Source organism: Culex quinquefasciatus, chromosome 2, assembly GCF_015732765.1.
Source record: "Culex quinquefasciatus strain JHB chromosome 2, VPISU_Cqui_1.0_pri_paternal, whole genome shotgun sequence".
Taxonomy (NCBI): Eukaryota; Metazoa; Arthropoda; class Insecta; order Diptera; family Culicidae; genus Culex; species Culex quinquefasciatus.
The window spans coordinates 184,840,647-184,868,633 of record NC_051862.1 but is presented as its reverse complement, the minus strand read 5'-3'; the positions used below and the strand labels follow the sequence as shown (position 1 = coordinate 184,868,633).

Genomic DNA, 27,987 nt, shown 5'->3' with positions numbered 1-27,987 from the left:
CGGACCAACGCCAATCTAACCTGATAGTTGTGTTGGCGGGCGCGAAGTGAACAGTCAACTGTCGTCCTGTGGTGCTGGATTTAAGGGAGCGATCTGGGGTTTTCACGTCGGCTACAGTTTGAAACTCGTGACAACGTTCAACATGCCGGAAGAAAAGTGAGTTGGGAGTGTGAACCAGAGCTGTGAATTTTGACTATTTGGAGTCTGGGTTGGTGAACTAGGGAACTTTTGTTTTATTCAAAAACCGAAGTTGACTAATTTTCAACGACTTTGTTGTTGGAATTGGAGTCATGGTCACTTAATTTCCAGAAGCAGTAATCGGAGTCACTAATTATTTGGACTCCGACCAACTCCACAGTCCTGGTGCTAACAATGCACAGTGGTTCAGATCGCAAAATTAAGTGGAAAATGGATTTTCCGCAAAATGATGAAGTTTTGGAGCTTTGGTGTCTTCAGAAGAGTTGTTGCATATAAAAAGGGGCAACTTTTAGTTTGATTGAAAATTAGGGTGGTTCACTATTAGGCCGATGCAAATATTAAAAAAAGTTTTTGTCCCTCGGCCCTGGCCGAGGTCAGGGGGGCAAAAATAAAAATATAAAAATTTAAATAACAAGCCATAGTCTTCACATTTAAATGAAAAAGTGTTTTAAAATGCATTTTACACTAGTTCAGTTGTTTTTCAATCATTAGTTTTCAAAAATCTAAGATCTGACAAAAACAAAAATTGTATCGAAAAAGGTTTTGCATCCAAAATTTTCAAAAATCTTAAGATTTTTTAATAAACCCAAACATGCTAAAAATGATTTTAAACGTAGAAGAATGTATTTTAATTTGATTTCAGCTGGTTGCACTTGAATTTTCATTGAAATTTTGAAGTTTATTGTAAAATATTTTTTTGCCCCCTGATTTTTCGGGCCAATTTTGAAGGGGGTGACAAAACTTTTAAAAATATTTGTACCAGCCTTAGGGATTTTGAAAATCTAACTTTTCAGGAATATTTTTGGGATTTTTTTTGTCTTCAAAAAAGTTGTTGGGCTTGCCAATCCAAGCAACTTTGTCCAAGACATCAAAATTTTATCTCGTAATCTAACCCTTCTACGACCAAATTTATAGAAAGCATCTGAGCAAACCTTCAAAAATCAGTTTTTTGAACGTGGCAATTCAGGGTGAAGAGAAAAGTGGTATTCGGGGCACTTTTAGAACTTTAAAAAACAAATATTTTAATTTTTTGACAAGTCAATTTGGACTTAAGGGTCAGAAGTTACAGCGATTTTAAGGTACAAAAGATGCAAATTTAAAACTTAAATATCTCGCAATTGAAAGAGGAGATCCAGCGCAACAAACGCTGAAAAAATCTCAAGGATGTTTTTCTTTAAACTCGAGATATCTTCATTTGAAAAAGACTAATTTTCAAGGGAAAACCTTATGGGACCACCGAAACGAATTTCGAGAATTGTCCAAATATATGTTTTTCCATGTAATTTTGCCCGCTGAATCTGAATCTACCCTCAGAATTGACCCAAAGTGTCGAAAAATCGATTTTTGGTCATATTTTAGGTTTCCATGTAAAATTATCATTTGCTATAAAGTTTCGATTTTGTTTTGATTTTAACGTTAAATTGACTTGACACTTGAACTTGTGTTTTTAAACTTCATTATAAGTTCTTTTTTGGAATTCTAAAAAATTAAAATGTTGTAATCAACTTGTTGCAAAACTTGATTTTTTCATCACACGTCGTATTCATCCAAAGCGGCGAACCTCATTGAATAAATGTATGACTTGTTTTAATCCATGTTCAACTTGCATTGATCAAACGTTAAAAAAATTAAGAGACATAAAAAATAGTTTAGATCATCAAATTAGATTTTCCCAAACCCAGTTACGCCAGCTTCTCGTAAATATTGTCGGTAGATAACAGGTGATAAACATTTAATTTACAGAACAGGTTGTTCAATCACAGTTCTGTATCCAATTAATCTCATAAAGATGCGTGCGAACACTGCCAATCAAAAACAATGAGGACGATTAATTTTTGCATATCAAATTTATCTACGACCTTTTCTGCCAAGACGACAAACAAGCGCATGTATATTTACAAAGCAATGTAATTTTGAAAACCGGTTCAAATTATTGCTTAAATATTCTACATTTTTTGCACGAGGTAAAAAATACTAATCACAACTTAGAAGCTTGATCATCTTTGTTAACCGAGCCGAATAGCCTACAGCTAGGGCTAGTGATTTTCTCGGCAAAAAAATCTAAATTACGCGGCATGCCAATTACAAAACATTGAAATTTCACACCAATTAATTAATTACTTTAAAAACTGCTCAAAATAAACGTTAAAATGTGTTCTTTTAGCAAAATTATTAACATAAAAGTGTCTAAACAGTTAGCATTAGTTCTAGATACAAAATAAAACCTCCGGAAACAAATTATTTATTTCAAAAAAGGAGCATTGAATTGAGAAATTTTGAAGAATTTCCGTCAGTTGAATTCTGGATTTTTAATTACCTAGGTCTTACAAATAAATGTAAACAATGATTGTATCCCGCTTACTCCAATCAACATTGACAGTTTTTTAGATGGAGGCGGTGAAATAAATTAAAAGAAATAAGGTGTGAAAGGGATACACTCAATGTTCACATTTGTTTGCAGGACCTTATTAAAAAGTCAAGAATTTATAATTTTGCTGATTTTAATTTTATTGAGTTTTATAAAATTAATTTGCTTAAATACCTCCAAAACAAAGAACGTCCTGAACCTCTAATTAATCAAAACTAGAATCATTGAAATACGTTCAATAAAGATTTTTTTTGGCTTTCCTTGATTTCAGCAATAGGAGAATTTCAGTATTTTAATAAAGTTTAGGAATAACTTCATTAAAAGCAGTTTTTACATTTATTGATATAATTCAAGATAAAATATAAAACATTGCAAAATATTTTACAAATATGATACAAATCAATTGAATTAAAACACATAATTTACATATATTCAAAATATTTAAATGCAATTTGTTAATCGTTTAAGATTTTAAAGAATATCAATCGACACATCTTTGAAAGAACACACGAAAAATAACCCTTTTAACTTTTTTCTAAAAATTTATTTTATTAATCAACCATATGAAAGGTTGATTAATAAAATAAATTTTTAGAAAAAAGTTAAAAGGGTTATTTTTCGTGTGTTCTTTCAAAGAAGTGTTGATTGATATTCTTTAAAATCTTTTTGTAATTTTACGGAATAAAGAAACTTTCTGCATTTTGTTGAATATTCTAATGAATAATATCTTTAAAAAAAAATTAATTTGTAACCTGCTTTTAAAAAGCTTGTAAAAAATCTTTTAAAATTTTTGAATTAAAAAATTAATGCACTGAGTAGCGATTTATCAATGGAATACCCGATTCGAGTGATAGTTTGACAGTTCGCTCCATAAGAAATACATTGCTCTCTACCAATCGCGTCGGGTGCTCCCTTGAATATTTCAAATTTCGCGGCATTTCACGGTATTTCCCAAATTTCACGGACAGGGGCGAATTTTACGGATAACGCGGCTTTCGTGAAAGCGCGAAAAATCACTAGCCGTACCTATAGCCTATTGTGGTAACGCTTCAGTCTCGTAAGCGTTATATTGGGAGTTCCCGTCTCGGATCAACACAACTGGCGTTCGTTTTCCTTCTAGATTTGGCCCAGATACTTTTTAGGGGGACAACATTCTACAATACTGCGATAACCCGTCAAACAGGAAGTCTCAAAATCTAAAGTGGTTTGGCATGGAAGTTCCTTGGCCAAAATAATAAGATCCGTATTTGTTGTTTGGCGACTAGGGTTTCCTATTCAAAATAGGGTGGTCCAAAAAATTGCATTTTTCGTCGATTTTCGCAAAAAGCACATTTTTCAAAAAATCATATCTCGGTTGAACCAATTTTAGAGCGCCACGTTTCGAATGAATGGATATTGGTTTGACTTTTGAGGAAAAATGTGTTGAGTTTCCAAAAAACTAGCTGAATATTTGAAAAAGCGCTATGAAAATGTCATTTGTGTCGGGAACAAAGAGCTCATGTTTGAAGATATTTGTAATATTTTACATAACATATCCACAAATTGCGAATATCCATTAACAAGATTCGGTGATATGATTTCTTTAAACATTAAAAATAAGTTTTTCAACGCGCCGCGCGCGTGATCGAGAAAATTGACAAAAAACGGGTAAAAATCAACATTTTTTACTACAACTGCGACTCTTAGCTTTATGAAAAACGTAATTACAAAAGTCGACTCGGTCTTAACCAGGTCCCAGCACCAAAAAGGACCTAATAAAAATAATTTTAAGAAAAAATTACGTTTCAATAACAACCTCTATTTTAAAAAAAAATATTAGTTACAATTTTTTTAAGTCTCAACAACAAGCTGCCTGCCGAAGGTCAAACATTCTCGAAAAGGCCAAGTGGTTTATGCACGAACCCTAACTTCAATCTCTGGTTCTCGAGCATAACTCAATCAATCGTTACGATTCTTTTTCCAGTGATTTGTAAGGATGTCTAGATGATCCTAGAACTTTACAGAATTTGATCAGATCAAATCTGTAATTTATGTGATCAATAATATCGTTACAACATATTTTTATCGCGCCGGTTTCCGTGGAATTTTGGGCATTTTTTTTAAACGCGCAAAAAAAAGGTGGAATGATGTTTTTGATCGTAAAAATTGCAGATTTGATCAAATCAAATTCTACAAAGTTCTAGGATTAACTAGACATCTGTACAAATCACTGGAACAAAGAATCGTCCCGACTGGTTGAGTTATGCTGGAGAACCAGCGAGTTGAAATTACCGTTGCAACTTGTTTGAGGGGTTGAGAGATTGAATGTTAAATGAAAATGAATAACATGTATCGATTTTCGAGACATCGAAAGAAACATTCACTCCTCCAGCAAAAAGCAGTGCGGTGCGTGTCCAGAATGAGAAATATTTCAAATTGCCAGTATGGTGCTGTAAGCTTGAAAAGGGTTGAGCGCGGTTCGAATGCTGGCAAATTTACGCTTAGGGACGTAAGTTGGATTCATTCTTATTATGAAAAATCTCTAAATCAATTGTTTCCATAGAACCTAAATCACTGGTTTATCTTAAGGTTTGATTCTTAAATTTAAAGAGAATTTGTACAAATCAAGTTAATAACGATGTATGAATGTATTCACTAATGTCATCGCATGAATTGAGTTTTGAGTGAGCTATTCATTAGGGTGGGTACGTTTTTCAAAAAGTTCTCGGATCAAGTTTTAGTATGGTTCCCCTTGTAGGGCATGCCCATAGGGACTTTCATTCCAAATATCAGCTCATTTGGTTGTAAACTGGCTGCGCGCATCAGGGTTAAAGTTTACATGGGAATTACTATGGGAAATTTGAACTTTTTGTTCAAACGCTCCTACAGGTCTGGGAAAATCACGCACCAAATTCTAGTATGGTCATGCCTATGGGGAATGTTCTGGAGAACACTTTTCCCGAAGAGAGCATATGGATTCGTTGTCCCTAGACCTGGCGCATCGGCAAACAATCCGATGTCTCCGGAATCAACGGTTTTCCCTCAAAAAGCATCAAATTTTCCTTAGCATGCTATGAAAGCTTGATGAACACCGCGACGCCATATGTCAGACAGCTACCACGTGGGTGAGAAACGGCTGGAATATTTAATTGCAAACCTTCTTTTAAGTAGGAAATGATTATTTCGAGTAATCCTGATATTATTTAGTCGAATTCAAAATCTTTGCATAGCAAATTTGATTTTTTTGCAAATATTTCAACCACGTGGTAGCTGTCTGACATATGGCGTCGCGGTGTTCACCAAGCTTTCATAGCATGCTAAGGAAAATTTGATGCTTTTTGAGGGAAAACCGTTGATTCCGGAGACATCGGATTGTTTGCTGATGCGCCAGGTCTAGGGACAACGAATCCATATGCCCTCTTCGGGAAAAGTGTTCTCCAGACCATTCCCCATAGGCCTGACCATACCAGAAGTTGGCGCGTTATTTTCCCAGACCTGTAGGAGCGTTTGAACAAAAAGTTCAAATTTCCCATAGTAATTCCCATGTAAACTTTAACCCTGATGCGCGCAGCCAGTTTACAACCAAATGAGCTGATATTTGGCATGAAAGTCCCTATGGGCATGCCCTACAAGGGGAACCATACTAAAACTTGATCCGAGAACTTTTTGAAAAACGTACCCACCCTGCTATTCATGCTTGCGGCTTGCCATTCACTCTTTATTCTATACATCTCTTACTCTTAAGATAAGCACCACAATCAAATAATTCACAAACAAGCTCACCATTTGCTGACTCCGAGTTATGAAGATTACAATGAATGCTTGAAGCATTCAGTACTAAGAGATTATCTCGAACGGCCAAAAAAAAAAAAATGTTTCGCAGAATTATATTATCAATCTCGATTCAAAATAGGTGCATTTTTAATTTAATCTTAGTTTTAAAACATCATCAAGTAAAACAACGTGAAATTTACCATCTTCCCCCTTCAGATTATTCCCCAGCTCCAAAAAGCTGCGCCATTCTGCGACCAGCCTGTGCGAGCAAAACCAGAGCTACATCCAGTGCACCGACAGTATTCCCCTGCTGTACCGAACGATTGGCCAACATTTGAAGCTTGCTGCGCAAAAATTCCCCAACAATGAGGCGCTCGTGTCCTGCCACGAGGGTCTCCGACTTACGTACTCGGCAGTGCTGGAAAAGGTAGGAGGTTCATGATCAAGTCAACATTGACTTTTTTTTTAATTGAAATTTGAATTTCAGGCAGATCGACTGGCCGCAGCGTTCTATCAGCTTGGCCTTGAAAAGGGTGATCGCGTGGCCATTTGGGCGCCCAACTGTTCGGCCTACTATTTGGCCACGTTTGCGGTGGCACGTGCCGGGATGATTTCGGTAAATGAAGCTTGCTGAAAGAGAGGTTGTAATTTGAAAACATTTCATTGTTAATCCAGGTGGGAGTCAATCCGGCGTATCAAGTTCCCGAGCTGGAGTATGCACTTAATAAAGTTGGTGTCAAAGCGCTGGTGATGGCTGAGTCATTCCGAACGAGAAATTACTACAATGTTCTTGAGGAACTCATCCCAGAGCTTTCTGGTAGTGTCCCTGGAAAGTTGAAGTCCTCGAGGGTTCCCTCGTTGAAGACGGTTGTCATTGACTGTGAAGAGCGATCTTATCCGTAAGTGAACGTGCTGTCGAATATGCCATGAAACTTACCTTTGAACTCTGTTACAGAGGAACCTTCTCCATGTTCGAACTACTGGAGCTTCCGACGGAGCAGCAAATCAAGAATATTGAGTCTATGCAAACGCGTATATGTCCGGATAGTGGGGCATGTATGCTGCTAACATCCGGGACAACGGGTCAACCGAAAGTCGCTCTGTTGTCCCATTTTGGATTGGTCAACAATGCAACTCAGGCCGCTCGCAGGAACGAGCTGGACACCAAGGATCATCGCGTTTGCGTTCACGTTCCTTTGTTCCATGCGTTCGGGCTTGTGTTTGGTGTGTTCTCGACGCTGAACTACGGATCAACGATGGTTCTACCTAGTGCTGGATTCAAGGGAAGTGACTCGCTAAAGGCGATCAACAAAGAAAAGTGCACCGTAGTGTACGGAACTCCGACGATGTTCGTCGACATGCTCGCAGAGTCCCGCAAGGATAACGTCGACTTGCACCCCATGGATCTTGCGATCTTCGGGGCCGCGTCCTGTTCTCCGCAGCTGCTGCTAAATGCCCAAAATCAGCTGGGGATTCGCCAGGTTCGAACCGGTTACGGCATGACGGAGACTTCTTGTGCTACTTTTCTGTGCGATCGTGGTGATTCAACTGAGTCATCGCTGGAGACGGTAGGTCGAATCATGGACCAGTGTGAGGCCAAGGTGGTCGATCGTGAAGGAAACATTGTACCTTTTGGAACTCCGGGTGAACTGTGGATACGGGGCTACGGAACGATGCTGGGATTCTGGGGTGATGAACGAAAAACGAAGGAAGTTCTCAGCAATGACCGGTGGTTCCGGACGGGGGATCAGTTTGTGCTTCAACCCGACGGATACGGACAAATAGTTGGAAGACTGAAGGAGATGATCATTCGTGGTGGCGAGAACATCTACCCGAAAGAGCTTGAGGATGTTCTGAACACAATCCCGGAGGTGCTCGAGACTCATTGCATTGGCGTTCCAGACGATCGGCTTGGAGAGGAGGTGTGTGCTTACGTCCGAGTGGTCGATTCCGTGGAGGGTCAGCAGTTTGATATGGACCGGTTGAAACGATTTTGTAAAGATAAGCTGGCACATTACAAGATCCCCAAGCATTTGAGAGTGGTCGAGGAGTTACCGAAGACAACGACCGGAAAGGTACAGAAGTTTAGGTTGCTGGAATTGTTTTTGATGGAAAATAAAGAAAATTAAAATGGAGTTTGTGTTGAGTTGTGCCGTTGGGGTTCATGGTACATGTTTTCTTAATTGAAAGAAATTATATTAGGGGGAGAGGGGGTAATATGCACCCCAAAGGGAAAACTGTGATTTTTCAACTATAACAGCATTTCCATGGAAGAATTTTGTTTGATGTTCCAAAATAACTAATATTCTTTGTCATCCATGTGAAAAAAGTCTTGAAAAAACTACAAAATTGATCGAAAATATCAAATTTCTATAAACATTTTTGATTTATTTCAAATAACCATGCGGGGCAAAATGCACCCCAACTTTGGGGCAAAATGCACCACAACAACGGGGCAAAATGCACCGGGTTAAAGCAGTTTTCACTAGTCACCACTAGATGCACCGCTGTGGAGCATCACAGCGGTGACAGCGGTGCATTTTGTCCCGATCACGCTATTTGCAGAAAATTCAAAAATGTATTTTTAATTTTTCAATGTTTTTGGACTCATCTATCTAATGAATAATGATGATTATGGCAAAAACTATATAAATCAACACTTACAACATCAATACTCTACTATCCTTACTTATTCAAATCAAATCATGACAACAGAAGAGGGCTCACGATTTCCATGGTTTATGCTTCTTTGCCAACAAGTGAAGCTTTTAAAACTACATTTTTAACTCAATGTAGGCCAAGTTGCACATGCAGCCACAAAACAAGATTACTATGAATCTCTCTATCAATGGGAGCACACTAGGGGTGCTCATAAGCCATTAGCCAAATTTTTTTAAATCATATTTAAATTATTCAAAAATGAAATCTTGTTTTTTGTATAATACTAAACAGTTTGTTTAAAATCATTGCCACCCTCATGCTCACTGAAAGTAGTTTTATTCTAATCAATTAATCAGATCGATGGTGTGCTAATTTATTTTCACTTTCCATCTTCAGTCTTATGATTGTGCTCAGAGCTGCTAGTTCAGTAGTAATTTTATAGCTGTATCATCCGCTAATTTTGTTTTGTAGCGTTAATCGTGATGCTGGGACAAGTTTTTGTTAAACGGTAAATCAAAACAGAATTTTCAAACTACGAAAGTAATAATTCTTCGCCACCAGGTTCTTCCAAACGGCTGTCCGATTTCGCAACTCCCCATCTGACCAGAGCTATGTGCACTGCATCAGTCCAAGGCCGCTGCTGTACCGTACCATCGGTCAGCACCTCCGACTGGCCGCCGAAAGGTACCCCAACCGGGAGGCCCTAGTGTCCTGCCATGAGGCCCGGCGGTTGACTTTCTCCGATGTGCTGGAAAGGGCAGATCGCTTGGCGGCGGGACTGCAACAGCTGGGGCTGAAAAGTGGGGATCGCGTTGGAATTTGGGCCCACAATAGTTCCACCAGCTATTTAACCAGTCTTGCGGTGGCCCGAGCCGGAATGATCTTGGTAAGTAGTTCAATCACCGTGGCTGTTGAGGTGATCGTTATCAGCGTAAGATTGTTTTTGCTCGTTCAAGGTTGGAATCAATCCAGCGCTGAAGGCACGTGAGTTGCGGCATGTTTTGAAAACAGTTGACGCAAAGGCGTTGATCGCGGGAGATTCCTTCTTTGAAACGATCAAAGAGGTGGTGCCGGAACTGCTGGCAAGTTCACCTGGATATGTTCAATCGGCGCGTGTTCCCTCGCTGACGCTGGTGGTTGTAGATTCTGCAGGAGAACGATTTCCGTAAACATTACTTTTATTCCGCTTGTAATCATTTTTATACTGTCATTTTCATTCCAGGGGAACGTTCAACTTTCAAGAGTTGTTTCAATTTTGTACCGAGCAAGACGTATCGAAGATCGAAGCCCTCCAATCATCTATATCTCCCGACAGTGCACAGTGGTCCAGATCGCAAAATTAAGTGGAAAATGGATTTTCCGAAAAATGGTGACGTTTTGGAGCTTTGGTGTCTTCAGAAGAGTTGTTGCAAATGGAAAGGGGCAACTTTTGGTTTGGTTCAAAATTAGGGTGGTTCACGATTAGGGTGATTTTGAAAATCTAACTTTTCAGGAATATTTTTTTTTTGTCTTCTAGAAAGTTGATGGGCTTGCCAATCCAAGCAACTTTGTCGAAGACACCAAAATTTTATCTCGTAATCTACGCCTTCTATGACCAAATTTATAAAAGCATCTGAGCAAACCTTCAAAATCAGTTTTGAACGTGGCAATTCAGGGTTAACTTTTAGAGAAAAGTGATATTCGGAGCACTTTTAGAACTCTACAAAACAAACATTTTCATTTTTGACATGTCAATTTGGACTTAAGGGTCAAAGTTACAGCCATTTAAGGTAAAAAGATGCAAATTTAAAACTTAAATATCTCAAAATGGCGCAAGCCAAATTTTAAGCACTAGGTTGCATTTGAAAGAAGAGATCTAGCACTACAAACGCTGAAAAAATCTCAGGGTGTTTTCTTTAAACTTGAGATATCTTCATTTGAAAAGTCTAATTTTCAAGGGAAAACCATATGGGACCACCTAACGAAATTCGAAAATTGTCCAAATATATGTTTTTCCATGTAATTTTGCTGAATCTGAATCTGCCCTCAGAATTGAGCCAAAATGTCAACAAATCGATTTTGGTCATATTTTGGGTTTCCATGTAAAATTATCATTTAAACCCAAAATATGACCAAAAATCGATTTGTTGACATTTTGGCTCAATTCTGAGGGCAGATTCAGATTCAGCGGGCAAAATTACATGGAAAACATATATTTGGACAATTTTCGAATTTCGTTAGGTGGTCCCATATGGTTTTCCTTGAAAATTAGACTTTTCAAATGAAGATATCTCAAGTTTAAAGAAAAACACCCTGAGATTTTTTCAGCGTTTGTAGTGCTAGATCTCTTCTTTCAAATGCAACCTAGTGCTTAAAATTTGGCTTGCGCCATTTTGAGATATTTAAGTTTTAAATTTGCATCTTTACCTTAAAATGGCTGTAACTTTGACCCTTAAGTCCAAATTGACATGTCAAAAATGAAAATGTTTGTTTTGTAGAGCTCTAAAAGTGCTCCGAATATCACTTTTCTCTAAAAGTTAACCCTGAATTGCCACGTTCAAAAACTGATTTTTGAAGGTTTGCTCAGATGCTTTTATAAATTTGGTCATAGAAGGCGTAGATTACGAGATAAATTTTGGTGTCTTCGACAAAGTTGCTTGATTGGCAAGCCTATCAACTTTATAGAAGACAAAAAATTCCCAAAATATCCTTGAAAAGTTAGATTTTCAAAATCACCCTAATCGTGAACCACCCTAATTTTAAACCAAACCAAAAGTTGCCCCTTTCCAGTTGCAACAACTCTTCTGAAGACACCAAAGCTCCAAAACGTCACCATTTTTCGGAAAATCCATTTTCCACTTAATTTTGCGATCTGGACCACTGTGCAGTGGAGCGTGTTTGCTGTTCACATCCGGAACAACCGGAAAACCGAAAGCCGCACTTCTGTCGCACTTTTCGATAATCAATAACGCGTCTATCACGTCTTATAGAAATGAACTGGACAGTACAAATCACCGGATTTGTGTTCAGGTATCGCTCTCGCATGCGTTCGGGCTGATTGACGGAATTATTGGTTCAATGGATTACGGATCAACGATGGTACTACCGGGGGCCAAGTTTAACGCGCGCAGTTCTGTGCAAGCGATCTTGCAAGAAAAGTGTACCGCAATCTACGGAACTCCCACGATGTACGTGGATCTACTGGAAGAGTTACGACTTCAACGCACCAGGTTGCCACCTGTTGAAGTGGCTGTCGTTGGAGGATCACCCTGTTCTGCTCAGCTCATGCTAGACATTCATCAACAGTTAGGAGTGAAACACGTTCGTTCTGGCTACGGTATGACAGAGCTGGCCAGCAGTTCCTTCGTCAGCGATCGCGGGGATCCAGTAGAGGCAGCGTTGGACTCCGTGGGTAAGATCATCGATCACTGCGAAGCAAAGGTCGTAGATCAAAATGGACGCACGGTTCCGTTCGGAACTCCTGGAGAATTGTGGTTCCGGGGGTTTGGAACTATGTTGGGATTTTGGGGCGATGAAGCCAAGACAAAAGAAGTACTAGGGCGAGATGGTTGGCTTAAAACTGGAGATCAATTTATCCTGAAGAAGAATGGCTACGGTAAGATCGTTGGAAGGATCAAGGACATAATCATACGAGGAGGCGATAATGTGTACCCAAAAGAGGTCGAAGATGTGCTAGACACACATCCGGGAATTTTAGAGTCATACTGCATCGGAGTTCCAGATGAACGGCTGGGCGAGCGTGTTTGTGCCTTTGTTAGAGTGGAGGATACAGCGGAGGGCCGCAAGCTGGATCTGGATGCAATCAAAATGTTTTGTCAGAGCAGAATAGCAAACTTTAAAATTCCTGAGTTTTTACGTAAAGTAGAACAGTTTCCGACGACTTCTGGGAAGGTTAAAAAGAATGAGCTGTTGGAAATGTTTGACAAGCAGATAGCTGAAAATAAAGAAGTTCAAAATTAATTATTACAATTATGCAAAAAAGAGAGAAAGAAAAAGTCATTGAAGTGATGTTTACTCGCCAAGGGTTATCGCTTTGAACCGGTTGTTCATTCAAGAGTCATGATTTCATTACTCGGTTCATTATCATCACAGAGAGCGTCTGAAAATTGAAGCCGCCAGTATACTTAATGCCTTGACTAAATTAGTTGTTATTTCCCATCGTTACTGCTGGTTGACTTACATTATTTGTTCTCAACATGTATCGAGTCGTGAGTGGAAATATGATCAAAGTTAAACATGTGTGTTCACGCAGGTAAATAGATATCGCGAGTTGCGTGCTGAGTTCAAAGGTGACATCGCAAATTGCCGAAATGATAATCCATTAGACTGTTATCTCAGTGAATGGCCTTTAGGCAATTAGCATTATCAAGTGCTTTGAATTCATCTCACAGCTCTAACCAACAAGTTATACTCGTCTAATTTTCTGGAATTCCATTAGGTTCTTCCACGACTCGTTGAATATACGCAAATCAATTGGAACATCGATCGTCCAACCGCGTGAGAGTGAGCAAAGCTATGTGCAGCACACTCTGAGAGGACCCTTGGTGTACAGAAATTTGGGTCAGCAGCTGCGTCTGACTACAGAACAGTTTCCAAACCAGGAAGCCATCGTGTCGTGCTACGAAGGCAAGCGGCTCACGTACAGCGATGTTCTGGAGAAAGTATTGTTGATGGAGAGAAAAAGAGTTCATGAAACTACTAGCAGATTTTTATATTTAGGTTGACCGCATGGCAGCGGCGTTTCATCAGCTTGGCCTTGAGAAGGGTGATCGCGTTGGGATTTGGGCACCGAATGGAGTGGCCTACTATTTGACGATTTTCGCTGCGGCCCGAGCTGGACTAATTTCCGTAGGTTTTCGAATTCCTAGTCTTATATTGAGACATGCTCATTTATATCTTTAAATAGGTCGGCTTCAATCCAGCACTTCAACTGCGCGAGTTAGAGTATGCGCTTAACAAAGTTGAGCTTAAAGCTCTTGTAGCGGTGGACAGTTTCCGATCTCAGAATTTCATAGCCATGCTGCAAGAACTGTTGCCCGACCTGGAAGGAAGCTCCGCAGGTAATTTGAACTCGTCTCGAGTAAAATCACTCAAGTCGGTGATCATCGCGTCCGAAAAAAGCTATACTGGAACAATCTCAATGTCGGACTTGATCAACCTACCCACCGAGCATTGTATATCAAACATCGAATCGACCCAACGGACAATCAATCCGGACAGTGGTGCATGTCTTCTGTTCACTTCTGGTACTACCGGCCAACCAAAGGCCGCCCTGCTGTCTCACTTTGGTTTGCTGAACAATGCAGCTCAGGGATCGTACCGGATGGGGTTCGATCGTAACCAGCAGCGGATTTGTCTCACGGTACCCATGTTCCACGTGTTTGGACTGACTTTTGGGGCCGCTGCTTCCTTGACCTACGGTTCTACGCTAGTAGTTCCGGGAGTGGCATTTAACGCCGGTGAAACGTTGCAGGCAATTGTTAAAGAGAAATGTAGAACGGTGTACGGAACACCCACAATGTACGTGGATATGCTGAACGAGCTACGTAAAGGTTCAATAAGCCTACCACTTTTGGATGTGGCCACAATCGGAGCATCTCCGTGTTCACCAGAGCTACTGGCAAATATTCAGAATGAGTTGGCAGTGAAAAGGATTGTCATCGCATACGGGATGACGGAAACGGCGGGAACGATCTTCATGAGCGATCGCGAGGATGATACTGATATTGCTATGGGTTCGGTTGGTCGGTTGAACGATCATTACGAGGCAAAAGTGGTTGATTGGAACGGGGACACCGTTCCGTTCGGGATGGCTGGTGAACTCTGTGTGAGAGGTTACGGAACCATGCTGGGATTTTGGGGTGACGAAGACAAGACGAAGGAAGTGTTGGATCGCGATCGTTGGTATAAGACTGGAGACCAGTTTGTACTACGACCTGATGGGTACGGCAATGTGGTTGGTCGTTTGAAAGAGGTCATCATTCGAGGAGGCGAAAACATCTATCCACGGGAGATTGAAGATTTGCTGAACACCCATCCAGACATCATTGAATCATACTGCATTGGAGTTCCGGATGAGCGACTTGGGGAGGAAGTTTGCGCTTATGTCAGGGTGAAGGACTCTGCGAGCAATACAGAGCTGAGCGTGGCTGAAGTTAAACAGTTCTGCAAAGAAAAAATAGCCCATTTTAAGGTTCCAAAGCACTTACGTGTGGTCGATCAGTTCCCGAAAACAGCTTCTGGAAAGATTCAAAAGTTTCAACTGCTAGCAATGTATAACAAAGAAAATAAATAGACCCATAACAATGTGTGCATGATTTATCCGAAATTCAGTCTTTATTATTCAAAAATGATTCCAGCAACTTGAATTTTTGTATTTTGCCCGAAGTCGTCCTGGGCAGCTGCTCCACTACCCTCACATATCTCGGCACCTTAAAGTGTGCAATCTTCCCTTGGCAAAAATCCTTCAGCTCAGCACGATCCATGGTCTGTGAAGAGTCTCGCAACCTCACGAACGCACAAATCTCTTCGCCCATCCGTTCGTCCGGAACGCCAACACAGTGCGTCTCGAGAATCTTCGGGTGCGAGTTGAGAAAATCTTCAATCTCCTTCGGGTAGATGTTCTCGCCACCTCGGATAACCATTTCTTTGATCCTACCCACGATCTTCCCATAACCGTCTTCCCGCAGCACAAACTGATCGCCAGTCTTGAGCCAGTTGTCTTCGGCGAACGTGTCCTTCGTCTTGGCTTCATCTCCCCAGTAACCAAGCATGTTTCCGTAGCCCCGCATCCATAGTTCTCCGGGTTTTCCGTACGGGACCATATTTCCTTCGGAATCAACCACCTTAGCTTCCCAGTGATCTCCCAGATGTCCCACTGTGGTAAGAATGTTCTCCTCGGAATCAATAGGAAGTGTCTGAAAGCATACGGCGGTGGTTTCCGTCAGGCCGTAGATCGTTTTGACCTGCTTCACGCCGAGAACGTCCCGGATGTCCAGAAAGAGCTTTGGAGCGCAGGGTGCACCTCCCGTAACTGCTACGTCGACAGGAGGCAGCTTCGCTCCCGATTCCCGAACTTTGTTGACGAGATCTACGTACATAGTGGGCGTTCCGTAGATTACGTTGCACTTTTCTTTGATGATGGCCTGTACCGATTCCTCGGCATTAAAGCCCGGTCCAGGTAGCACCAAGGTACAGCCGTAACCTGCTGCAGTCGTGATTCCTACTACCATGCCGAAAACGTGGAAGAAAGGGTTTTGAACGCATATTCGATGCTTTCGGTTTTCTTCGAATCCGTTTCGAACACCAACGGTAAGAGCATTGTTGATAAAGTTGTAGTGCGATAGAAGCGCTGCTTTCGGTTGCCCGGTGGTTCCCGATGTAAACTGGAGGTTTACCCCACTGTCAGGTGAGATCGATGATTGAAGCGAGGATATCTTGGCTTGTTCTTGTTTGGGGGCGATCTTGAGCAGATCTTGGTATCCGATCGTTCCTCTGGAAAGAATGCTTTCGTTAGAGCGTGTTGACTAATTAGTAGAAAAATTCCACGTTACGGAAGTGCACGTTTATCGTCGACATCTATGATCACCGTACTAAGCGACGGCACGGCGGAACTTTTCAGTTTTTCGGGATGAGAAGTTAGTAGTTCGGGAACTACTTTGCAGATCATTCCATAGAAACTGCGACTTCGGTAGCGCTCTGGAGCGATAAGTGCCTTGATGCCAACCTTGTTGAGTGCGTACTGCAGCTCCGGTACTTGATAGGCTGGATTGATACCGACCTTTTGAAGTATTTGTTTACTTTAGAACTACTTGTGAATTTGAATGTCATCATCATCTACATACCGATATCATACCAGCACGCGCCACAGCCAGCGTTGACAGGTAGAACAGCGCTCCGTTGGGTGCCCAAATCCCTACACGATCACCTTTAGATAATCCCAGCTGGAACAACGAAGCTGCCATACGGTCAACCTGTTCGGTGGATTACGCAAACATTTGAATCAAAACTTAAATCAATAGTGTTTACACTCCAATACCTTATCAAGCACCGTGGAGTACGTTAGCCGCTTCGCTTCATGCAACGAAACTAGCGCTTCCCGATTGGGAAATGTCTCTGCGGCTAGTTCGAGGTGTTGGCCCAAATTACGGCGAACCAGCGGATACTTTCCCTCGCATCGGTGATAGCTGAGACCTGCGGACGCGTAACTGGGATCAACAGATTAACATAAAAGGCGATAATTAGATGCTCAATTACCTGCGACCTGTAATGACTTTGAGTTTAATGCGCCGTAATAGCAGCATGTTGATTGACTCAATTATAAGCGTTGGCGGAGCTGTTGTGTTCTCTGGGAGAGCTGACTTGAACGCTCAGCGGTAGATTGAAGACTGATACAGGGTTCGGCTCAGCTGTTCCACATTCACCGTACTTGATGATGTTATCACTCTCTCGTAGTTTGTTTGATTGTAAACAACTGAAGTAGTAAAACAGAGATAATTCGGACTAATTCATCTAAAAGAATAAATTACACAATGTTTGGTCTGAATATGGCTTTTTATTGTATCATTTAGAACATTCTTTGGCAAACATTTGCTGAAGTAAAAACTTCTGAACCTTTCCAGAATTTGTTTTCGGAAATTGCTGGACTATTCTAAGATATCTGGGAATCTTGAAGTGAGCAATTTTCCCCTTACAATAATCACGAATCTCCGACAGATCCAATTGTTCCTTGCCGTCTTTCAACCTAACATACGCACACACCTCTTCTCCCATGCGTTCATCCGGAACCGCTATACAATGTGTCTCCAGTATCTTTGGATGGGCGTTGAGGAAATCTTCAATTTCCTTCGGGAAAATGTTCTCTCCACCTCGTATGATGACCTCCTTGATCCGTCCAACGATCTTCCCGTACCCGTCCGCCCGCAGCACGAACTGATCCCCAGTTCTAAGCCACTTGTCCACGTCGATGGTTTCCTTCGTCTTCTTCGGATCATTCCAGTAGCCCAGCATAGTCCCGTATCCACGAACCCACAGCTCACCGGGCGTTCCAAAGGGCACCGTGTTCCCAGCACTGTCCACAACCTTAGCCTCGTAGTGGTCGGTAACGTGTCCAACCGTGTTCAACAGCTCATCCCCATCGTCGTTGAACAGTGACTGATACAAAATGGCGGAAGCTTCCGTCATGCCGAAGACAGTTTTGGGTTTACGGACACGCAGCACGTCTCGGATGTCCTGGAATAGTTTGGGCGAACATGATGCTCCACCGGTGACGGCTTGCTCCACCGCTGGCATCTGGAAATTGGTCTCCCGAACCGCTTTGATCAGGTCGACGTACATGGTCGGGGTGCCGTAGATTGTTGTACATCTAGAAGAAAGGGTCTTAGAATCATTGCTATCAGATAGCTTAAGGAACTCTTACTTCTCCTTCACAATAGCCTCCAGCGATTGCAGCGGGTTGTAGCCGGAATCCGGCAGGACTAAGGTCGTTCCGTGGGTTAGCGCGGCCATGATACCGACCACTATGGCGTACGCGTGGAACAATGGTACCTGGAGACAAATCCGATGCAGGCTACGATCAAACTCGTTGCGCACGGCGATGTGAATACCGTTGTTGACGAATCCGTAATGATGCATGTAGGCCGCCTTCGGTTGTCCGGTAGTACCCGAAGTGAACTGCAGATTAACTCCCGAGTCCGGTGAGATTTCCGACTGTAGAGATTCAATAGTAGCGGCTTGTTGAGGGGTTGATAGCGTGAGCAGGTCTCGGAATGAGAAGGTACCACTGGTCGGAAAAAATAACCTGTTAAGAAGACAGCTGTGGAATGAATCTTTACTTACGGAAGAGATCCGGAAGATCGTTCGTTATCGATAATCACAGTTTTAAGTGTTGGTACTTTTGAGCAGTTTAGGGAATCCTTCGGACAGTTTGCCAGTTCTGGGATGATCTTGGTAAGCGTTTCGTAGTAGTTGTGATTCCGGTGACTCTCCGCAGCAATAAGCGCATTGACTCCCACCTTGTTCAAGGAGTACTCTACCTCGGGTGCTTGGAAGGCCGGATTGATGCCAACCTGGAAAGGATGTTAGATATTTGTATTGATGTAAACGCAATAAGAATTAAGTCTTCAAATAAAGTATTCAAACAATTGCAGTCACATTTATTTATTAATTCTCAGCCTTAAAACGTTCGACAAGTTTGAACTTCTGAATCTTTCCGGACACTGTCTTCGGGAACTCGTCCACTATCCGTAAATACTTGGGAATTTTAAAGTGTGAGATTTTCCCCTTGCAGAACTGTTTCATTTCCGCGTGTTCCAACGATTGACCTTCGTCCTTCAGTCGCACGTATGCACAAAGCTCTTCTCCCATCCGCTCGTCCGGAACCCCGATGCAGTGCGTCTCCAGAATCTTTGGATGCGTGTTCAGAAAGTCTTCCAGCTCTTTCGGGTAGATGTTCTCCTCCACGGATGACCATTTCCTTCATGCGACCGACAATCTTCCCATAGCCATCCGGCCGCAGCTCGAATTGATCCCCAGTCTTGAGCCACTTGTCCACGTCGATGGTTTCCTTGGTCTTCTGAGGATCACCCCAGTACCCGAGCATGGTTCCGTAGCCACGAACCCACAGCTCTCCGGGAGCTCCCATCGGGACTGTATTTCCATTCGCGTCCACCACCTTCGCTTCGTAGTGATCGTGCAGGTGACCAACGGTCTGTAAAACCTTATCCTTGGATTCGTTGAACAACGATTGGAACAGCACGGCCGATGCTTCCGTCATACCGAAGACAGTTTTCACCTGTCGAACTCCCAACACCTCCTGGATGTCTTCGAAAAGCTTTGGCGAGCAGATCGCCCCACCCGTGACGGCCAGATCAATCGGAGGTAGCTTGATGTTCGCTTCCCGGACTCTTCGCACCAAGTCGACGTACATGGTTGGTGTTCCGTAGATAACAGTGCATCTGCAAAGATTGTTTGTTAGCCTTCTATTGAACAAAAATCCTTCCCAACACTAACTTCTCTTTATCGATTGCCTCCAACGACTCGGCCACTTTGAACCCCGGTCCCGGAAGCACCAGCGTAGTGCCGTAACTCATCGCGGCCACAATGCCGATGACCATTCCGAACACGTGGAAAAAGGGCGTCTGAACACAGATGCGGTGATCTTTGAGGTTGAACTCGTTCCGGAACCCGATGTGGATGCCGTTGTTGACGAAGCCGTAATGGGACATGAGGGCAGCCTTAGGTTGGCCGGTCGTTCCGGACGTGAACTGAATGTTGACTCCACTATCGGGGGAGATTTGCGACTGCAGGGACTCAATTTTGGACTGATCCTCGGAAGAGGATAGCGTGAACAGGTCCTGGTATTGAACGGTTCCTCTGCAATTGAATTAATTAAACAACTTAAAAAACCTCCGATTCAACGACTTACGGTAGCTTTCCACCCGACTCACTGTCAACGATGACCGCAGATAGCGAGGGCAGTTTGGAGCTTTGGAGTTCGCCTGGTTTGGATGTGGCCAATTCGGGGGCCAGTTGGGCCAGCATTTCGTAGTATCTTTGCGATAGGTAACGCTCGGGGATGTAAATTGCTTTGACGCCCACCTTTTTGATGGCGTACTCAATTTCCGGAATTTGGTACGCTGGGTTGATGACGACCTGTGGTTGTTGGGTGGTGGGTTTTGGTTTAACAGTTGAAAGAGTGAAGAAACCAGAAAAGAAAACTTCTAGGTACGTACATGCCATGCTACAGGAAGCGAAAACACTTGACTTGACAGTTCATGCAGATGAGTTGTTTTACAGGAGCAACAGAAATAGCTGAATATTTTTAAGAAATGGTTATGAAATAAGCAAAAATACAAAGAAATTGAGGACTTGAAGATGTTATTTAAAGATTCAAAGAAAAATTTGTTAGTAAACTATAATGATAAAAATCTAAATTTTTGTTTTTTTTTTGCGGTATCAACTATTCCACCAAATTTGAACTTGACTTCGAGTACTGATACGTTCGTGGTGGATTTCGGTGAATAAAACTTTAAATTTGTAGTTTTTTGCATTTTAAGTCGACGTGTTTAACATATTTGCTAGCAGTTTTCCTAAGAAGACTTTTTTTTCTCAAAAATCAGGTTTTTGGTAATCAGAACACGTTTGTACAAAATTTCGTTACAGACACAATTTTCAGAATTTATGGAGCACAATATTCAGAAAGAGACGATAGTGTTGGCTCCGAAAAATGCTCTTATTGTATTGACACAGCAATCAAGCAACAACTAATAAACCATAAAAAGAACCCGAACCAGATCAAGGACGACAGAGAGAGCGAAAAAAAGTTCTTACAGTACATCCCAGCAGAATACTGACTCCAATCACCACTATAAAAACAAACGTATTTTAAACAGACTAGAGTATGCCTTACCGAAATCATCCCGGCACGCGCGGCCGCCAGCGTCGACAGGTAGAACTGGGTTCCGTTGGGCGCCCAAATTCCGACGCGATCGCCCTTCTTAAGGCCCAGCTGATAGAAGGACGCAGCGATGCGATCTACCTGTGGAAAAACACACAAAAAGACGACATAAGGACACCACACTCCAATTAGTTGGGCTGGCCGGCGCCGGAAATCTCATTAGACGAGACAAACGGGATTACGAGGCTGGCGCCGACCCTATAGGGGAACGCTCCTCGTCTATAATCCCATTTTGCTTCCTATTGAGTGCCTAATTTGACTACCTTTTCCAGCACGTCCGAGTAGGTGAGCCGTTGGGCCTGGTGACAGGACACGATCGCCTCGTTGTTGGGATACTTTTCGGCGGCCAGGCGGAGGTGCTGACCCACGTTCCGGTACACCAGCGGTTCCTTGCCGATGTGGTGGATGTAGCTTTGGGACTGCTCCTGCGCGAGGCCGGAGGACGTGGCGCCAGCGCAGCGGAGGGGCTTTGAGGAGTGATAAAATCTGGAAAATGGGGTGAAAAGGGGCAGGAAACTTAATTTAATGGCACTGAACGACCAAAATAAATTCGGGCATAGAGTGCAGTGCTAACCAAAACATGAACATTTTGTTAATTAACTCGATTTAATCGAAGTGTAATCGCCAGCAATAATGCTGGGATGATAACGTTACAGGTCTGAGAGATAATGTTATGATCGATATTCAGTATAACCAAACAATAATCTGAGTGCCTGGATATATTTTGTTCGCTGAAGTCACCACAAATGTGTAAAGGGTCGATTGGTATTAAGCATCTTATTGTCTGATCAAGTTTAAAAATAATAGCCATAGAATTTTTTTCAGATTTTGATTTTTTTTTTTCAATGAATTCAATTAAAAAAGGTTGTCAAATGAAAAAATACACAAGTACAGTTTGATTAAAGTTTGAACGCTTTTCCTCCAAAGTTTGTATGGAGAATTAGTGCTGATCACTTCTTCCATATTGCATGCAATTTTTGCTTGTATGCAACAATGACAAACCACCATAATTCTCTTTTAAACAATTTAAACATGCTCTCAGTTAAAGGTATTTTCCCATGCTTTTTAGACGAAAAAATCGGTAAAATCGACATAAAGCAATTTTTAAAAGTTTTAGTAAACAAAACCCAACATTTATTTTCGGCTAAACTAGAGAATTCTTATATAAGATCATGTTGCTTTCCTACAGAATTGTTGATTCCAATTAAAAAAAATAATGGCATAAAATTTGATAAATTTTGATTATCAAATACAGTTAAACCTCGTATAAGAGCGCCTCGAATATGTTGCAAGAGTTGCATATGCGAGGTACAGTCATCCCACATATTCGGAACACCCATAAATTCGGAACACTTTTGTGATAATTTGTCAATAGCATGCCAAATGCAGTTTTTCTGTCGACCCTACTATTTTTAGGACCTTTATTTTTACATTCTCTTTCTATTTCATTAGTGAAATTAATACTTTTTGAACAAAAAACTTTATTTCAAGACTATTTTATCCAGAGCAGCAAAACACTGCTGTCAAATTGCGTGTTCCATAATTGTGGGATGTTATTGTGCCTCCCACAATTGTGGAACACCTGAATTTAACTGATATTTTCACAAAAAAAGTTATCAGACCATGGATAAAACAGCACTAAGCTTGAGTTTCACTGATTTCTAATCTAATCTAATCTAATCTAACCCTATCGCAGCCAGTCTTTCGAGGGCATCCTGGAGAATGCCTTAGGTTGATTAACGCCTAGCATCTTCTTGTCATTATTAACATTTGCAGTGCCCCATTGCATTAAATTGCAATGAAACATCGTAAACGCTAAAGCGGCCAGGCCAACTGCGTAAAGTTTACCGCAAAAATGATTCGTTGAATTGGATTGAATTTGAGCATAAATGATCAAACAACAACACAGTTCTGAATCTACAGGGGTGGAAGAAACGTGGGGATCTCACGCTCACGTTCCCGTTTGTTTAGGCAATGAATCGTTGGGAGCACCATGCTAAGAAGTTTTGGTGCTCCGGGACCCTCATGGATGGGACATCGTATTTCCACGAATGCCCTGGACACTATATGCCGTGGTTATAGCGCCACAACTCGCTCTAAGCTTGAGTTTCACTGATTTCAGTGTGTGAAGTCATTTTTTTTTACAAATATGTTCTGCTGGAGAGATCCAAAGTTTGTTTACATCCGTAAGAAAAAAGTGTTCCGAATTTGTGGATTTCAAGGGTCAAAGTTTTTCTTCATAAACTTGATATAAAAGTTAAAATTTGCAGATGTTCGATACAGCATTCGAAACATCGCAAGAAAAGCTTTCACATGAAGGTAAAAGCAAATCATTATGTTCAACTATCGATTTTCTATGATTTTTTAAACATCAGCCGATCTGTAATCCGTTCCGAATATGGGCTTATAGGATTTTGGCTATATGGGAGACATGGGCTATATTTTTATAAAAAATCAACTAAACTATACAAATTTATAGTGTTTTAAAATCGTTATGAAGTCAGCTATACAGCTACACCAAATTTACATGGTTTACGATTTTCTAGATCATCCGAAACTTCGTCAAGTTAAGGCCAAAAAAAAAAAACAAATCACAGTTTGATTGAAAAATGAGATGGGGTTCGATACAATTCAACATCTACCAAAATACACTAAAAAAATCTAAATCCGAGCATGTTTTATGACTCCATCAAATGCTGACCCGAAATCCTGTAACATCAGCTGCTCGTTGATAAACTTGCCTCATCATGGTGGAACGAGTTTTCTTTTGCGCTGTGGATTCTTCAAGATTCTGACACGAGTCAGCCGGTCAAAATTTCAGAACTGGTTCTAACTGGTTTGGACTTAATTTTATTCGAAAATGCAAATCAGTGCCAGTGTCTGAATGTAAACAAAAAAAAATGCTGGCTTGAATCACCTGTAGTCATTTTGATGCCTGTCTTACACGTTCTGTCGAACTGTATTGCAACATAAATTGATTTTTTTCTGAACACTTGTGTACATCGGTAGAATCACTGATATTTGATAAAATCGACTCTAAAATTTCAAATCGTATCTTAAACCTAGGTTTCTTATGATATAGCACTATTTTTAATAGTAATAGTAATTTTATTTGTAATTTTGGATAGCTTAGTTAGACTTTTTATCAGGGCAAGGATGGTAAGTGGGCAGCTAAAAAAGTAGTAATACAGCTGCGTGTAAAAGTGCTGGGTGTAAAATAAATATTGCATTATTTTACGCAATTTTATGTTATTTTACGCCCTGAAAGAAGCAGCCCATCAGTATGGGAAACCTACTTGACCAAAATGTCAAGCTCATGTATGCGTTTATCCTAACGGCTATTCATCGGTCTGATGGCCGAGTGGGCTAAGGCGCCAGTCCTTACTGTTGGTGCTGGGTTTGAATCCCGTCGGTTGCAACTTTTTTTTGTGTTTGCAAAAATTGTACATGCAGTGTGTAATATTAAGTGTTTATTTTGACGAAGGTGATGTGCTTGCTTTTGCATGCGATTTTACCATCGGATTTTTTTGTCAAAATATTCTGAAATCCTCATTGAAATTATTGAATAAATTATAGGTTTTTCGTAATGAGAAACGCAAAACAAGATATTAGTTTATTGTGCATCACCAACAAATTACAAAGGATTTGTATAATTGAGCACAGTAAAAATGTATAAATTTGGAAGGTGTAATTTTTGAAATTGATCCTCTTTATTGATGTAATTTTACCTGAATTCAGACTGAAAAAGTGACATTACACCAGAAGAGTGGTAAAATTACACATTTTTGCTGACTGATGTAATATTACCATGATTTTTTTTACTGTGTAGGGTAACAAGGAAAACTGAAAATTTTGGCAATCGTATTAAAAACCCTCTGGCTCGATTGTTTAGGTAAAAATAAGTAACTGTGACAATTAAAAGCAAAATCGAGGTCTCTTTTTATCGATGAAGTTTGTATGGGAAAATTCGAAAAAAATGTATGGGGAAATGCAAAAATGTCAAAATTCCGTCAAAAGGTGGCGTTAAATGTTTCAGATCATTGTCAAGTGTGAGGTCTAATGTAAAATTATGACAAACAACATTGTCGAAGACTGCAAAACGATCCGAGTTAACCCTGACGAGTTATTAACGATTTAAAGAAGACGTTTTTGTATGAAACGATTTTTTTTTACCAACATCAACGATAAAAAGCGACCCTTAACCCTAAACAGACTTCGCCCAAATTTTCAAAGTTATTTATTTTTGTCTATTATTTTTATTGTCATTGTAATGGCCATCAAAACCAGCATGTTTTTTCGTTCTACCAATGTCCTTTAGAAAACCCCCGAATATCATGATTTTAATAATAAAATGAAGTTTAAAGTCTTAAGGAGCTGCACTAGAGTAAGTTCTCAATCTTGAAATAGTTAATTGCACAACCTTCGAAGGGCAGCGTAACTAGTCACGCGGAAAGGCTTTGTGCATTTCGGGACAGTTCTAATTTATCTCACATGTCAAGCAAATTGCTACTAGTGAATTCGCCATTGATCATGTAGGTAATCAGGCTATAATTGGAATCAGGTGCTTAAACCAGTTTACAAGTATCAGTTGTCCTTAGAACACTGATTTAATTATGAGGAAAATTGTCAGGTAAATTGCATCACTATTTCATAAAGTCACAAAACGATTTATCTAACACCATACTAAATCTTATCTGATTCACTCAATGGTCTACGAATATGAAATGAAATTTTCACATCTAAATCACTGGTACTGTGCCACGCAGTAAATTAGATAAGTTTCTGCTGTTGGATTTTTTGTTTGGATCACGATAGCTTAAGGGTAGAGTGTCCTGCTAGAGACGAGGGTGGCACGTGTTTGAATCCTGTCTAGGATCTGTTTTTTCGCTTCTTATTCACTTTGTACTACAAGTTACCGTTTTTTCGAATATCGTTCTCCACAAATTGTAATCATGCAATTTTTTCAAATCACGCTGTCGCATAATGCCAACTTAATGTTATCAGAAATCATCCGACATTTCAATGAACTTTCTGCACATTGAAATAATGTATTATATAATCTTGTTGTTGCTGGCTGATTTCTCATATATTTTACCTCGGGGTGATTAGGGACGCGTACTTTTGTGATATCACGTGGGTTTTATCCTTCACGCGGGTAATTGCACGACAACTAATGAAATTCATTTTATTGCGTTTCACTTGAACTTAACCGACTTGAAGTAAGGTAAAAGACAAGAAATTCAAATTAATTCAACCACAAAATCAAAGCTTTTCAAAGCCGAAACGTTCTGTTTTGAGCGACAACTCGCCAAAGACTGACGACGACTGGTGGGCTGAGTCGAATCAAACGCAACCGGCTCAAGTTCAGCTTGTAAACAGAATAAATCTACACACAACCACAACCCCGCGGAGTTAGTTTGAGTAGCAGCGAGTGAGGGCTCGCCTTGGCTTCATTCACCGACTGATAGGGCGTCCCCGACATGTAAGTGTGTGGTGCGGTGACCATATGAGTGTGAAAAAAGGGAATAGAATGCGTTTATGAATATGAATGAATTGCTCGGCGTTAGTTTGCGGCAAACGTCATCGTCATGATTGCAGCGTTATTACCTATACACAGTGTGCGTTTTGTGGTTTGCATTGAATGTTTTCATGACAGACAGACATCTGAAAAATCACGAGCCGCAGACAGATGGTACACTAATGAGAGCAATTGATAAGTTGTTCGCTCTACAGCATTGCCTTGGCGTTATCTATTGTGAGATTCCTACTCAAAACTAGGTGTCGGAAGGCTTGATTGTTGAGGTGATTGCAAACCCTTTTTATACACCTTAGCTTCCATCAACCCCAAGATTCGAGCTGACGACCTTAGGATTGTGAGTCCAACTGCCGACCAGCGATACTGGACCCAGGAAGATGACTCCTACTCCTGGACTGAGCTAACGACCAAACCTCTAGGTTAGACCATGACCAACATTTACTTCCCCGTTCGACGATTAAAAATATTTTGAGTTTTGCTATAATTCCTTTTGCTTTCCTCGCCTGACTGAGAAAGGAATATAAAATCACGCGAAAAAGTTTTTTTTGAATTTGACTTACTGGACCCTGGGCCCAAGGTTCTCCGCGACAAATATTGACAAATTTTGCCAGATTTTTCACTTTGTGCCCATTTTGAAAAACTGCTTTATTAAAATTAACGAATTTAACTAAAAATCAATAAATTAAATGTGTTTTTCTTGAAGAAAATGATAATTCAACATTTTTAAATCATAAAATAAGTTAAACCATCTAAATTCAACATTTTTTTTCAATTAATTCATATCCACCCTCCCCTTTACCATTCAGAATTGTTTGATTTTCGTCTGCCAGATTTTTTCCAGATTTTTAATCGATGCTAAGCCAGATTTTTTAAATTTTGACCTGGTAATCCTGCCTGGACCCATAAGTCCCTGTCAAAAATTATGAAGTTTAGTAAATTATCTTAAAAGTGTCGATTGTCGATGTTTATAATCGCAAAATGTTTATATTTTATTTTTTTTTCGTCAAATCTTAA

The 27,987-nt window shown here is 40.8% G+C and overlaps 5 protein-coding genes across 6 annotated transcripts; 2 read left to right on the top strand and 3 right to left on the bottom strand.

Annotated features, from left to right (window-relative positions):
• Nucleotides 1-7: 7 nt before the first annotated feature.
• On the top strand, nt 8-8,454 carry LOC6031268 (medium-chain acyl-CoA ligase ACSF2, mitochondrial). Its single transcript, XM_038256371.1, has 5 exons — nt 8-156; nt 6,536-6,746; nt 6,807-6,935; nt 6,995-7,218; nt 7,275-8,454. Exons 1-5 carry the CDS (start codon nt 143-145, stop codon nt 8,446-8,448), a joined length of 1,752 nt encoding a protein of 583 aa, XP_038112299.1. The 5' UTR covers nt 8-142; the 3' UTR covers nt 8,449-8,454.
• A 957-nt stretch (nt 8,455-9,411) lies between these two features.
• LOC6031269 (medium-chain acyl-CoA ligase ACSF2, mitochondrial) lies at nt 9,412-15,288 on the top strand. Its single transcript, XM_038250987.1, has 8 exons — nt 9,412-9,488; nt 9,542-9,866; nt 9,937-10,145; nt 10,203-10,304; nt 11,848-12,789; nt 13,419-13,641; nt 13,700-13,828; nt 13,887-15,288. Exons 1-8 carry the CDS (start codon nt 9,463-9,465, stop codon nt 15,273-15,275), a joined length of 3,345 nt encoding a protein of 1,114 aa, XP_038106915.1. The 5' UTR covers nt 9,412-9,462; the 3' UTR covers nt 15,276-15,288.
• Nucleotides 15,289-15,296: 8 nt separating this feature from the next.
• Nucleotides 15,297-17,387, bottom strand: LOC6031270 (medium-chain acyl-CoA ligase ACSF2, mitochondrial). Of its 2 annotated transcripts, none has more exons than XM_038255055.1 (5): nt 17,237-17,387; nt 17,019-17,173; nt 16,825-16,953; nt 16,534-16,760; nt 15,297-16,474 (listed from the first exon to the last, which is right to left on the bottom strand). In XM_038255055.1, exons 3-5 carry the CDS (start codon nt 16,942-16,944, stop codon nt 15,310-15,312), a joined length of 1,512 nt encoding a protein of 503 aa, XP_038110983.1. In that variant the 5' UTR covers nt 16,945-16,953; nt 17,019-17,173; nt 17,237-17,387; the 3' UTR covers nt 15,297-15,309. The 2 variants fall into 2 exon arrangements, with proteins under 2 accessions (XP_038110983.1, XP_038110981.1); XM_038255053.1 differs by having other exon boundaries at nt 17,019-17,187; nt 17,237-17,379.
• LOC119766437 (medium-chain acyl-CoA ligase ACSF2, mitochondrial-like) lies at nt 17,350-18,613 on the bottom strand. The gene is made up of 3 exons (XM_038250986.1): nt 18,399-18,613; nt 17,674-18,344; nt 17,350-17,453 (listed from the first exon to the last, which is right to left on the bottom strand). Exons 1-3 carry the CDS (start codon nt 18,611-18,613, stop codon nt 17,350-17,352), a joined length of 990 nt encoding a protein of 329 aa, XP_038106914.1.
• A 509-nt stretch (nt 18,614-19,122) lies between these two features.
• On the bottom strand, nt 19,123-26,780 carry LOC6031271 (medium-chain acyl-CoA ligase ACSF2, mitochondrial). The gene is given in 7 exon segments (XM_038255550.1): nt 19,123-19,433; nt 19,435-19,935; nt 19,991-20,353; nt 20,406-20,632; nt 21,390-21,518; nt 21,701-21,923; nt 26,533-26,780. Coding segments are annotated over 7 exon segments (1,824 nt in total). The 5' UTR covers nt 26,622-26,780; the 3' UTR covers nt 19,123-19,141.
• Nucleotides 26,781-27,987: the final 1,207 nt, after the last annotated feature.